Here is a 13,989-nt window from a genome sequence, read left to right as displayed (position 1 = left end):
TTGGCTGGTAAAAATAGAACAGCTTATTGGAACCTGTGTTGTAATATTTAACCAAAGTAGCCCTAGGTCATTGACCCTGTCATATCCGAATTATCTTCGCGGTGAGGAGGTACCTATAATAATTCCAATTACGGTAGTCAACCTTGCAGCAAAGTAATCAGTGTACACTGACAATTATACTCACCGCCCTCTGTCCTTGTAATGACAGCATGTTTTGTGAAGTAAACATACGGTCCCATGCAAATGGAACCAAATCCTAGTTGGGCGCTATTTTCATTTTCTTTAATGCAGTTTGATGCGGTGTGTGTACAGTGAACTCGATGAACAGGGTCGACTTGAACCAGTTCTGGGTTAGTAGGGGAGAGCGGGGATGGTCCGGACCCCCCCCACCCCCATAGCTTTAATCTTTACAATGCTATCCGTTTTCTGATTGGTTATTATACCTAATAGTTACTAAAGATTTCATCTTGTAACATGGAAAACACATGGCAGAGATAAACATTCAATTAATGTAGATGCAGATAAGCTTTTTTCTATTTTTGACAAAGTTGATGTAACAAATTTCTAAAGTTAAATTGTTAAATTAATTCGGTGTTTAACAAGTTTCTTTTAGGAGTAGGCTGTCACCTCTTTCTTCCTTTGCTAATTAATAGAAATACATTGAAAATTTATCATATTTTCATTGTAAATAAACATAATGGCTGCTTAGTGTTCAGATCAAACTGTTCAGTATTTCCAAGAGTCAGATTTGATAAAAAAAAAGAATGATGACTGGCAGTTGCGGGGTATAATAGGTATACTGAAATTATGGGTACTGCTTTACTTCCGTTAAATCAAATTCTGTCAATTCTTCCGAAACCCTTATCCAGTAGCAACAAGGGGATGAGTTATTACTACAAATTTGGTCCGTCATTTGCGGGAATAAACAGTCATTATCTTTTTCGATGTAAATTTCGGATTGATGTCATACAGCTAGAGAATAGCAAGAAGCTTCAAAGCTTTAGAATTATCAGTTAATTCCTTTTTGAATACGTTCATTTATTATCGTCCAGCTATGTTAAAAATATGTTTCAGTTAGATGACATTCAGCTTTAAATTTATCACTACTGTGTTAACTTTTTATTGTTAAAGGAACTTTTTGAAGAAATAGAACTAAACTGTGAAAGAAATCTTTAAAATTTGCTTTTGTCCAATCGTCCTCCACTTGTCCAAAGTATCCCCCCAGGGGTAACCGGTGTCTCCCAGCTAATGGGGTAAATCCAGACATTTTACTAACCCTCCAAAAATTGGCCCAACACAAAGACCTTTATAGCTACACAGCTGTATCACTGACTGAATATAGCCAATATGGTAATGTCTATTTTCCATTCTTAAGTTCTGAGACGAGTGCATTAGTAGTTGCATAAATGTGAAAAAACCCAAAAGTGTCCGAACCATCCCTGCTCTCCCCTACCCTGTTAGTAAAAGATTAGCTACGAGAACGTAGCTAAAAGGTTGAGATATAGGCTACTGACACTGATGTGCTTGTTTCGAAACACGGAGGGTTGAGAGATGAGGTTTGTTATCTAGTAAAAGATGTGCCTTATCAGTCCAACACTTTATCAACTCCTTGTAACTAAGTTGTTCTTGTAGCCTTGTTTGTACCTGTCTGCACAACTTACTTAGCTTTTTATTTTTAGATTGACCATGGGTAAAATGAATGAATCCAAAGCACAAAGCCTACAATGAATTATGAAATGCTAAGAGAGACCGTGTTTACATGTGGATGATGCAGGATAGTCTATAAAAATGGATGAAGAAAGTCCACTAACACAAGTAGATCTACCAGTTAATGAAAACTATGAAAAGGAAACATTAGATCCTTCTCATAGATCATGTAAAAATCGATGGTTTGAAAAGATATTTTCAAGGTAGAATATTAACATCTTCCTGCATCAAGAAATTTCGCACTGGGAATTCCCACGAACATTGTGCGCTATGGGCATTTCACTTTCCCAACTTTAATTAACAGATTTATGCAATGACATTGACAGTCCAAGAATAATCATGTATTATGAAGCATCTTCCCTATGTGTTTTTGTAAAGTGTTAGTATTCATATGATCATTAAATTGTGTATATATACATGCAGGTAGCTAAGGTTCGTGGTGATGGCATAGATAGCTTTCGTAGGCCCTCAACTGAGAGGCGGAAGCTGAAGTTCATTTTGCACAAGAGGACACTTTCATGCCCTATCACACCCCAACCCTTTTAGAAAAAGTTGAATCTGCTCCTGGGTACATCATGAGTAGGCTGTTATCACCAAAGCGCATTTAAAAGATTTTCTTAATGAGGTATATTTGTTTTACAGGGAATTTGCTAAAACCTTTTTCACAGGTCAATTTTTATCATTAATGTTATGTGGTACAGCAGTTACAAGTGGTTTACTTCAACAATATGGAGTTAATGCACCAACATGTAAGTAAAATCAACTTTTAAAATAAGCCAATGTCTCTATCTAGGTGGTGGAATTGATTTCTCTGATAATGCAAGGACATTATTATGTTTGTTTGACAGCATTCGAAAAAAAGATGCTTTCTCAATGGTGTTAGCAGATACATGTACATATGTTTTGCTTAAAGGGCAGTGAATGAGCCTAAATGAATTTTGATTATGAAAGTTAGTCTTTGCAATTATTTGTTCATATTTGTTTTCCACTTTTATATTATAGCTCAATGTTTCCTGAATTATGTGTTATTAAGTATAGTGTATGGAGGGCGTTTAGGATGTCGTTCAGGAGAAAGAACATTATCATGTATAATTAAAACACAAGGTTGGAAATATGCCTTGTTAGCTGTAATAGATGTTGAAGCTAATTATTTGGTTGTAAAAGCCTACAGCTATACATCAGTTACAAGTGTTCAAGTTAGTATTCTTTGACTGTCTTTTCCCATTACACGTATCTTCTGCCCACTCCACTCCAACCCACTATTCCCTTGTCCCATTCATTTGTCTTTTCAGCTTCTCCACTTTATACTTTTTCACTGGACTCCTGACTGTAATGTCCCAGGTTCAAATCCAAAACAAGCATCTAAAATCTGTTGATGGGCCTCTTTTGAATCTTAACTAATCAAAGTTGGAAGGTTATCTACTGTTGATATTTTTTTCTTAATTAAAATATTAAATAATCAATTTGAGCACACTTTAGCTTGGATTAAGCTCAGAAAAATTAAATATTGTCCAAAAAAATGCAAATAGGTGCTTTAGCTTTGCTCAAGGTGTGCACATAATTCTGGATGTCATTTACTGAGTGGTTGCACACAAAGCAAATCAAATATAAATAGTCATTCCATCAAAGTTCAACTTTATGACCCTAGAAATGATTTCCAACAGAAACCAGTCAGATCATAATGGAGTGGACACCATTAAAAATGTAAATTAAAAAAATTTAGATCTGTTTTTTTTATCAGATAGCCAATTACAAAAGATTTGCAACCATCAATTTGTGTTTGTGTATGAAAAGGGGTGTGTGGCATTTTATAAATTTATCTCAGAAAGTATGAATTATTTTGTATTTACTATTTAATGTTGTTATTTCAGGTTTTAGATAGTTTTAGTATTCCAACTGTTATGTTGTTATCGTATATATTTTTACGTGTAAAATATCACATCTCACATATAATTGGTGCTATAATATGTTTAACTGGAATAGGAGGTTTAATTTTGGCGGACGTGTTGGCAAAAAATCATCCTGACAGTTCTCAAGGTAAGTTCATAAAGCAACATGACAGTTGTTTTCTAATATGGAAATCACAAGTATTTATTTTGGTTCTGTCATGTTTTGTGCATGCAATATAAAAAAAATTGCAATCTAGAATTGTTTTCCTCATGTAGGTACATGTATTATGTATACACATGTATTGTAAAGTACCTAACAATCTAAAGTGTTGTAGGCCAAGGTATTTCTGTCGAGGGTTTTTTCTGATGTCTTTCTTCCCCAGCATAACCAAAGTCGAGGACTTTATCTTGTTTATAAACCGTCTATGTTTACCTGTACATAAAATGAGAATATCCCAGAATTCCTGTAAGAAAAACCTTGTGTCATGTTTTCTCATGGATAATAAAAACCTACCTTGGAAGAATAACCTGTTACAGGTTTAAAGAAAACTTTCAGAAGAATAACCCCAAATTCCCCTGTATATATCCAAAGTCGCCCCCGACTTTCAGACCACAAGTTATTCCGGGCATAGAATATACCCCAAAGATCAAATAGATTTACCGTTATAGGTTTATAATAAGATAAAATATGCAATTCAAAATACATGTACTATCAATGCCTGCCTAATGATATATTGTCCAATAAATATCTAAAAAATATGGGTGAATTACAGATCTGAGTTATTTTTCCATCAAGTAAAACAAGGTTTTATAGTCCTGAGCCTGGTTTAGGATCACCATTTGAAATATAACCTCAATTTGCATTTTACTGCTTAAGATAATAATGACCCAGTTGCATTAAGAAGACATTAAAGACCATTTTCTGTACTGTATATATTATTTTTACTTTTATTAAAAGCTAGCAATATTCCAGTTGGTGATGTATTGTGTATTTTTGGAGCCATACTTTACAGTGTTTCTAATGTAGGGGAAGAATATGTGGTCAAAAACTTTGCAAGATCAGAATTCTTAGGAATGATTGGAATTTTTGGTAGTTTTGTAAGTGGAATACAAGCGTAAGTTAAAATGATGGTAATTTATTAATAGTAGAGAAACACAAGTATGAATATAAGGACATTATAATTGGACAGACCAATCAAAAGACTGCACAGCCATGTTTTTACTATTAACATTTTAAATTGTTATATATAACAACAGAGAGCTAACCATAATCAAATCACATGAAAATGCAACACACTAGGTTCAAATGATCTCAATGATTTGAAAAGAGGTTAATGGATTAAGAATGTACATCAGGAAATAAAATTTTATACACTAATATTTATTTATATCCTTCAGTATAATTCTTGAAAGAAACAGATTTGAAGGAGTAGATTTTTTATCTGTTAAAATATGTGAGTTAAATCTTTAAAAATATATCATATTGATCTTGTGTCAATTACACCATAGTTTTTGAAATGCTTTCTACAAGTTGATGTATCTCTCAAATGTAAAGACCCTGTAAGTCTTTAATATATGACCTTCTTTATTGGCACCAATTAATTGAGCTTGGATATATGATATTATATATTTGGTAGTAGTTGTATAACATACTGTAACAGAAGAGTTTAACTATTATATCTGTTTATTTTCCAGTGTTGCCATGGATACTGTATTCAATATGTCTATTTCTGTTGTATTCTATTATGACAATAGGTATACGATACACGAGTGCAGCAGCTATAAATTTGGCTATTTTATCAGCTGATTTTTATGCTCTATTAGTAGGAGTTTTTGTCTTTAATTACAAGGTAAACTCAAATTTGTATAAAAAGACAACAGATTATTATATTCTACAACCTATATGACGACATACTCTGTCGGATCAATGTAATACCAATAATTCACCACTTAAACGTTATAATTTTTTAAAATCATGTGTCTTGGCAAATTGGATCCAACACCTTTTAATATAAGTACAGTTAGTCCAGTTTTCTCCCATAACATTACAAAGGTACTGCTGAACTTCAACCTTACTTTTAAATAATGGTAAGCTATACATGTAGTTGCATACAGCTTAAGCCGACTTCTACGCTGTTTCCTGTGCATCTTTGTAATTTGTTTAATTATCTTTTTATTTTCAGTTTCATATTTTGTACTTTTTTGCTATGGCATTTATAGTATTTGGTATCCTAGTATATTCCATCAAAGATACAGAGAACAGAGTACCAAATACTCCACAACAACTAGGCTGATATTTTACTGGATTTTCATGTTTTATTTCATTATTGTGATTTTTAATTTTAACATCAATTTTAAATATTTCTATTTTATTAATATGTAAAGGAAAGTTTATCTTTTGTAGATATTGATTTTTAATTTTGACACTTCTATGTAAATTTTACCAGATTTGGATGTAATGTATATTTATCTAAATCAATCTTATCCATTTATTTAACAATATGTATGTATAATGGTTGAGAATTATTCCTTCGATATTTATTTATTTTTTTTTATAATGTACACAAATTACAATACATATGCTGTTGGGGTTTAAGGGCTAGTTTTAAGGTCTGTCATATGAAATGCAAACATACTTAAACTCAAACAAGTAGTACTAGAACCAGAATTTACATCATATAACTGCAGTCTGTATAGCGGCTTCTTCGGTCCATGAATATAAACATACCACTATCTCTTCAGAGAAAAAGGGAATATACGATATTAAGATGAAATTATGTTCTAAATCAAAGATAGTTCTAGTATCTACTATAAACAAATAGAAGAATGTGAGCAATTAATTAAAAATTAAAATGTTTTTATATGTTGATTGTTGTATGGGATGATAATTTATCTCTTATCATAATTTTTGAGATATTACTGATGAGCTCAATTGCAGCAGTCTAAGCAAAATATTTAAAATAAAATTACTAAAGATTTCAACTTCGATTTGGTGATTGACAGGGGTCACAGTGGCTCGCTAACCTGGAGGCTCTGTATTCGATCCCTTTGTTGATCGAGAAAGTTCATCAGGATTTTTATGCATGGTTCCCCATTGTCAATGATGCAGGATAAAAGGCCTGCCAAGGAACAACGCATAGTCATTTGGATAGGACAAAAACCTGAGGTCCTGTGTACACATTGGCATGTACCTAAAGGAACTCTTGGCAGCTGGAATTTCCCGCATAGAACACTGTATGGCGTCTGCCTGTCTTCATTAGCCCAGTCGGAGCACGAGTGAGAGAGAAATGGGGTTTAATGTCCACTTAACACAAACTAGGTCATCAGGACTAACATATGGTTTAATTTTATTTCAATAATTAGCTTGTGCGTAGGGGTCACTCGCAGTGGGAGGAAACCGGAGGATCTGGAGAAAACCCACAAGGTTGGAAAGGTGACCCTACTCATTATTATTATTATTATTATTACATTTTATGAAAAGGGCGCTATATAAATCTATGGTAATAATTTATATAGCGCCCTTTTCATAAAATGTTCAAGGGCGCTTTACAATAAAATGATTATTAGTATAAATACATAAATATGTAATGTAAAATGTAAGTGTACATCGAACATAAATTAAAAAACATTAAAATAAAGATAAGCCTAGGCCTAGAAGAAGTCTAAATAAATATGATATAGATATGAAACAAAATACAAAACAATTATTTAAAAGCAATATTAAATAAATACGTCTTCAAGCGTGTTTTAAAAATAGATAATGAAGCGCTGCTTCTGATGAAATAGGGGATCTTATTCCACAACTTAGGAGAAGCCACTGAGAAAGCCTTTCTCCATATGACACGATATTGGCTCTATTTTCTACTAAAAGATATAAATCTGCTGCAGACCGTAAGTTTCTACATGGGGTATAAAATCGTAAAAGACTAGAGAGATATGATGGCGCTAGATTATGGATACATTTAAAAGTTATACTGAATTCTGAAATGGACAGGCAACCAGTGCAAATTAAAAAGAATAGAAGTAATGTGATCAGTAAAAGAGGCCCCTGTTATCATTCTAGCAGCACAATTCTGAAATGAAATGGGGTTTAACGTCCTACTGTTCTGCTCCTAACCTGGGCTAATGAAGACGGGCATACGCCATACATTGTGCTATGGAGGGAAATTTTGCCCGGGCAGAGGCGCTACGGTCTACTCTTATATCGAATTTCAAATGCCAAGGGATCTTTTACATGCATGCCAAAATGTACACGGGATCTCGGTTTTTCGTTCCATCCGAACGACTAGACAGCTGTCCTTGTCAGGCCCTCCATCCTGCATCACTGACAAGGGGAAACCACGCCTGGAAATCTGAATGAACTTTCCCGGCCAATGCAGGGATCGAACATCCGACCTTCAGGCTAGCGACCCGGGGTTTTGCCCACTTAGGCACAATTCTGAAGTTTTTGAAGTTTACTTATATATTTTAAAGGCAAACCATGCAAAAGCGAATTAAAATTATCAAGACGAAAATGAAATGACAAGGCAACTGATTAGTGTTCTAGTAGCATCTGTGGTTATATATTTCCTGATTTTACTGATATTACGAAGATTTAGATAACCTAATTTGCAAATATTATTGACACGACTTTCCAATGACATATTAGAATCAAATATGGCACCCTAACTACATGTACCGAATTGATTGAACTGCTATCAACATTGATAGATAGATTATTAAAAATAGGTAAATTAATTTTTGAAGCACTAACTATGAATTCAGTTTTTTCGTCATTGAGTTTTAAGAAGTAATTGTCTGTCATCCAGGATTAAATTTCTGAAATGCCCTTTCTCTAGCTTCAACTTTGTTGGATCAATGTCATTATTTACAGGTTTGAATGAGATATAAAGTTGGGTGTCATCCGCATATAAGTGGAATGATAGGCCGTATTTTTCTGACGATTACAACCAGTGGTTTAGTGTATAAACTAAATAGCAGGGGACCGAGGACGGAGCCTTCGGGAACACCATATACCAGGGATGTTTGTGACGATGATATGCCATTCACAGAAACACTCTGTTTTCTATCAGTGATGTAAGATTCTAATAGTTTCAATGCATTGCCGGTTATGCCAAATTCCAGATCTAATCGTCTGAGTAAAATATTATGGTTTACAGTATCGAATGCAGCTGACATGTCGAGAAGGATCAGAAGAACACATTCAAGATTGTCTAGGCACACGTACAAGTGCTGTTTCAGTGCTGTGAAACTGTCGGTACGCACTTTGAAATTCCTTCATTAAGTTATTTTCGCCGACATACGATGTTAACTGTGCAGCAATAACCCGCTCCAATGTTTTCGACAAGAAGCTGGCCGATAGGCCTAGTTTTTGTCGACATTCCTGTTCAGATTCGGCTTTTTAATTAATGGAAAAACAACTGCTGCTTTAAATATATTTGGAAATGGATTTTCGTCAATAGCAGAATTTATAATATTAGTTATAACTGGTAAAATGTCGTCCAAACATGCCTTAAGAAATGTAGTTGGTACAGGATCCAGCAAACAGGATTTAGACACTGACTTTAATATAATTTTTGACACTTCTTCATTTGAATACTGACGAAAGCTGTTAAATAATGATTTTGAGGAACGAGGGATTATTACAGTATTGCTTTGTCTTCCTACATGCTGGTGAATCTTCTGAATTTTATCACTGAAATAGTGAGAAAATCTTTCGGATAACACTGTTCTACTGAATCAGTATTCGGAAGTGTAGTTTTACCATGAGAAGGCTTCAACAGAGAGTTTGCGATTTTGAAAATGTCTCGTTGTTTATTATGACTAGAATCGATTTTGTCAGAATAGAATTTTTTCTTAGCATCTTGAATCATATGGTTTAATTTGACTTTAAGGCTTTTGAACATATTCTTATGGACAGTTAGAATTGATTCACGCCATACATGCTCAGCTTTATTACGGAGACGTTTGATATATAAAATATCACTGGTCGAATGTTAAAGGTTTTCGTTTTTTCAGGAGCTAGTTCATTTAATATATTGGTTAAGATGTAATTGTATTCTTCAGCTTTTTTATCAACAGAATCGAGAAACTGAATATCAGAAAAGTCACCATTAGAGAGCGCACTGAGGAAAACATCTTTATTTAGATCCCTAAGTTTTCTATAAGTGACCGTTTTGGAGAGATAAGCAGGTTTAGAGATCTGCAAGTTGAATATAATAGGGAAATGGTCTGATATTAATTTATCCTCAACATGGAGGTTTCGAAGGAGAGAACTGCCCTCTCTTGTTATAACGAGGTCCAGTGTATGGCCATGGCTATGAGTGGAACAATTAACATGCTGCGGTAAGTGAGAATGCGTTAATTAGATCCTTAAATCGTGATGCAGAGACATTAGATACTGTGTCCAAATGAAAGTTAAAGTCTCCTAGAATAAGAAGCTCGCAATTTGCGGACACAGTTCCATTGATTGATTCCATGTACTCATAGAATTCACTGAAAAATACATTATCGGATTTAGAATGCAGCGTACAGACTTCTTGGTGATGGTCAAGTTAACATCAAGATATTCAAAGCTCTCAAATTTCTTGAGATTTTGTAAGGAAACAGGTATTGATGACTTATAAATAAGAGCTACACCTCCACCCTTCTTTCGTCTGGAGACGCATTTTATGGAATAACATTGTGGTACAAGTTCACATAGTGCACTGGAGTCGGTAGTTTCTAGCTCTGATAGCCAAGTTTCAGTAATAGCGACAATGTAAATTTTGTAATCACTCGCCTTATTTCTGACCGATCTGGCGTTAATGAGGCAAATGTGAGTATCAGATGAAATAGATGTGCAAATATCAGCCTTCTTTATCCGAATTAAGTTATTAAAATTAGGTTTGTCATTTCTTGTCATTACTGGGTATTTAGGCCTAGTAATTCTAGTGGGAATTCTATGATAGATTGGAATTTTCAGCTTACCTAAATTTCGTTTCTTCTTATATGGCCGAGTTCTTAAATTTGTGCGTTACCCTTTCAATGATGTCCGCCAAGTCGGTCAGAAGACGGAGACGTATTTTTTAACAGCGTGTTGTGTCGCTCATACTGACTCTAGCGAGGTAAGCAAGGTCTTATTTTCTCACTAAGATGTTCATTTATATTGGTCAGGCGTTCACAGGGACTGACACGCAACCGTTTAGCAGTAAAAGGTTGCCCAGTAAAATTGACTGGGAAACCAAATCTGGTCGACAAGGATTCAATAGAAGGGTCCCTGAACGTAGAGGTCGAGTGTAATGAGACCTACGTTCAGAGCTGAACTAGCAAGGGACCTAACACAGACCCTTGAGGAACTCCAATAGTTAGTGATTTAGGTTTGGAAACTGATCTGTTGCATTGGATTTTCTGTGATCTGTTATGAAGGTACGATGATTTGATCCATTGCAATGCAGCACCACCTACCCCAGTAACGTTTCCAAGCGCTTGAACAAGATCTCGTGATCTAAGGTGTCAAAGGCGGCACTCAGGTCCAAGTGAGCAGCCTGGTTTCTGTCTAGTGCCAAGTCAATATCATTTTTAATCTTGATCAATGCCGTCTATGTACTGTGTCCGGCCTTGTAAGCTGATTGTAGTGGATCATGTAGACCATAATGCTTGTATTAAATGGGAGCTAATTTGATAGGCAATTACTTTTTCAATAACTTTACCAATAAAAGGGAGGTAAGAAATCGGCCTATAATTTTTAAATAACTCCGGATTTAGATTAGCTTTTTTCAGGAGTGGGGATACTAGTGCACACTTTAGAACATCAGGGACAATGCTGGAGGAAATTGAGGTGTTCACAATTTTAATGACTAATGGAAAGAGCGATTCAAGAATTTTACTTTGTTTCAGCAGCCAAGTTGGTATGACGTCAAGATTACAGGTAGAAGAATTGCCCTTTAGTATGATATCTTTTATATGATCACATGATGCTGATTCAAACTGATTCAGGAATCCAGCCGGAATATTAGAAGGGCCGTCTAAATTAGCAGACGTCAAATCTTGCGAAATTCAAAATATTTTCAGCTAAAAGAAATATCAACGCTGCTGCACAAGGTTAAGAAAATAGTGTGGATAAAAGTTACAATGTCTTGATCCTATAGATTACACATAAAATTTCAAAACAAAACAGAGCTGGTATGGAGCTGCCATCCACGCTCACACACTCTAAACACGTACAACTGGGGAATCGAAACCACACCAGTTGACTCAATGACAGACCTTATGATACAATGCACACACGCTAACCATTCCACCATCCAACCCCCCTCGGAGGAAGGTAGGATGTTAAACCCCATTTGGTGATTGACAAAAACAACCATTCCAAAAATACATCTTTTTTTCAAATAGACCTACTGTATTAATTTTACCAATATCAGTAGATGGTTCTGTTCTGGACACAATTTCCAACATAAAAGTGCTTGAGAAGTCTTGGATATATCACCAGAAGAAAAATTAAGCTGTTACTTGATGTATAATGTATTTAATTGAATCCATGTGAAAATTATCAAAAACTGACATAAAATATTGCCCTACTGTTCCAAGCAGCTCGCTGTAGATATTTCTTTGCAAACCAAGGTATGCTAAAACTTTTAAACAAGATAAATAGACACTAGGAGTATTTCTTGGCATTTAATTTGCACATATTATGAAAATCTACTAATTTCAAACTATACCCTGTGATGTCTGTAACTGCTCTTTACTTTATCCAGTAAATGATCATGTTGACCTTAGCTGAGAGATAAAGATGTTTCAGAACTGGGAAACATTTGTTTGACAAAACAGGAAGTATTTTGTGAGGATTTCCTTTTTATTGTACATCTAAATGCAGCCATTATAGCTATCAGGTCATTTACACAAGTTTAAATATTACTATATACAAACAACACTTTTGCCCATGCTGTAATGCTTTATCTCTTGCAAATATACCCCAATAATGTCAAATCTAGTGATTAAAAGGATATGAATTCTTTGTTATCTTATTTCAGAGCCAATGAAATATATTTACAGTTAAACTAAGTTATGTGGTTGGAATCAATTTAATGACTTGAAAGTAGGGTATGGTATGCAATTCCAATTTAAAGAAGAAATAAAACCTCCAAATTCAATTTCTGTGAAATTTCAATTTTAACGCATCACAAAACCTGCACTTGATTTACAGAGTACCTACACAAAATATTATCAATTTTATTTGACATTTTCTGTCATAAAATTCAATATATACAATTTCCTGTGTTGTATTGTTTTACATAAAGAGACCACACTGATTCGCTACATCAGTCTCTGTACTATATGAGAATATAAGATAGGTTGCCTGGCAACGAAACATACGCCCACAGCAGCTAAATAGCCGGGCAGTCAACAAGAATTTGTTTGGATTTTATAAAGTTCTGGCCCATGCTAACGTTTAGTATACGAAACTTTTAATATCATGGATTTAGCTGTTCAAGTCATAAAAATTCATTGAAAATCAATATACTTGTTCGTCTCAAGATCTTAAACTCTGTGTATCAATCTGAAGTCAATCAGATGATAACTTTAGCCTCTTGAGCGTCACGAGACTTTTCAAAGGGATCAAGGGCCAAATCGTTGAAATTCAATAGGATTCTTCGTCTCAAGATCTCAAACACTGTGTATAAAATTAAAGTCAATCGGATATTAACTTTAGTCTCTAGAGCATCCACAAGATGTTTTGAAGTGATCAAGGGCCATAACTCTGGCAATAATTATCGATAATCACCGAAATTGAATAGACTTCTTTGTCTCATGACCTTAAACACTGTGTATAAATTTAAAGTCAATCGGATATTAACTTTAGCCTCTAGAGCATCCACAAGATTTTTTGAAGTGATCAAGGGCCATAACTCTGGCAGTAATTATCAGAAATCGCTGAAAATCAATAGGATTTTTCATCTCATGGCCTTAAACACTGTATATAAATTTAAAGTCAATCGGATATTAACTTTAGCATCTAGAGCGTCCACAAGCAATTGTGGACGCCGGACCGACGGGGGTGACGACAATATACGACCACATTTCAATGTGGGCGTATAATAAACATGATCTGTGAACATTCAAAAAATACTAAATTAAAGTGGTCTTTTAATTCAAGCCACCCTGAGTCTTAAAAATTTGAATTAATGATTTACACTGAATAATGTTCTATTTCTTGACAGAATACAAGCTAAAATACAGTTTTTGTTAACGATAACACAAAACACTGTTAAAAAGCTTCTTTTTCATCACATTAATCAGATGTTGACATATTTCTTGCTTTCATCGACTTTAAGGCCTTTTCTCGTAATTTTCTCTCTAAATCATCCATATTGTCTGCTTCATCATCAGATTCCTGAAAGTGAAAGCATAG

At 34.5% G+C, this 13,989-nt stretch overlaps 1 protein-coding gene and 1 long non-coding RNA gene across 9 annotated transcripts; both read left to right on the top strand.

Annotated features, from left to right (window-relative positions):
* The first annotated feature begins 20 nt into the window (after positions 1-20).
* Positions 21-6,578, top strand: LOC126809863 (solute carrier family 35 member F2). Of its 8 annotated transcripts, none has more exons than XM_050534694.2 (9): positions 21-109; positions 1,680-1,910; positions 2,350-2,456; positions 2,710-2,903; positions 3,579-3,744; positions 4,555-4,711; positions 4,995-5,050; positions 5,292-5,446; positions 5,780-6,578. In XM_050534694.2, exons 2-9 carry the CDS (start codon positions 1,789-1,791, stop codon positions 5,888-5,890), a joined length of 1,068 nt encoding a protein of 355 aa, XP_050390651.1. In that variant the 5' UTR covers positions 21-109; positions 1,680-1,788; the 3' UTR covers positions 5,891-6,578. The 8 variants fall into 8 exon arrangements, with proteins under 8 accessions (XP_050390651.1, XP_050390652.1, XP_050390655.1 ...); XM_050534695.2 differs by having other exon boundaries at positions 22-101; XM_050534698.2 differs by having other exon boundaries at positions 109-133.
* Positions 6,579-10,624: 4,046 nt separating this feature from the next.
* On the top strand, positions 10,625-12,788 carry LOC126809867 (uncharacterized). The gene is made up of 2 exons (XR_007674968.2): positions 10,625-10,702; positions 11,475-12,788. It is a non-coding gene; the product is annotated as an uncharacterized LOC126809867 (long non-coding RNA).
* Positions 12,789-13,989: the final 1,201 nt, after the last annotated feature.

This window comes from Patella vulgata, chromosome 2 (genome assembly GCF_932274485.2).
Source record: "Patella vulgata chromosome 2, xgPatVulg1.2, whole genome shotgun sequence".
NCBI classification, from domain to species: domain Eukaryota; kingdom Metazoa; phylum Mollusca; class Gastropoda; family Patellidae; genus Patella; species Patella vulgata.
This window is presented reverse-complemented; position numbering and strand designations above follow the sequence as displayed.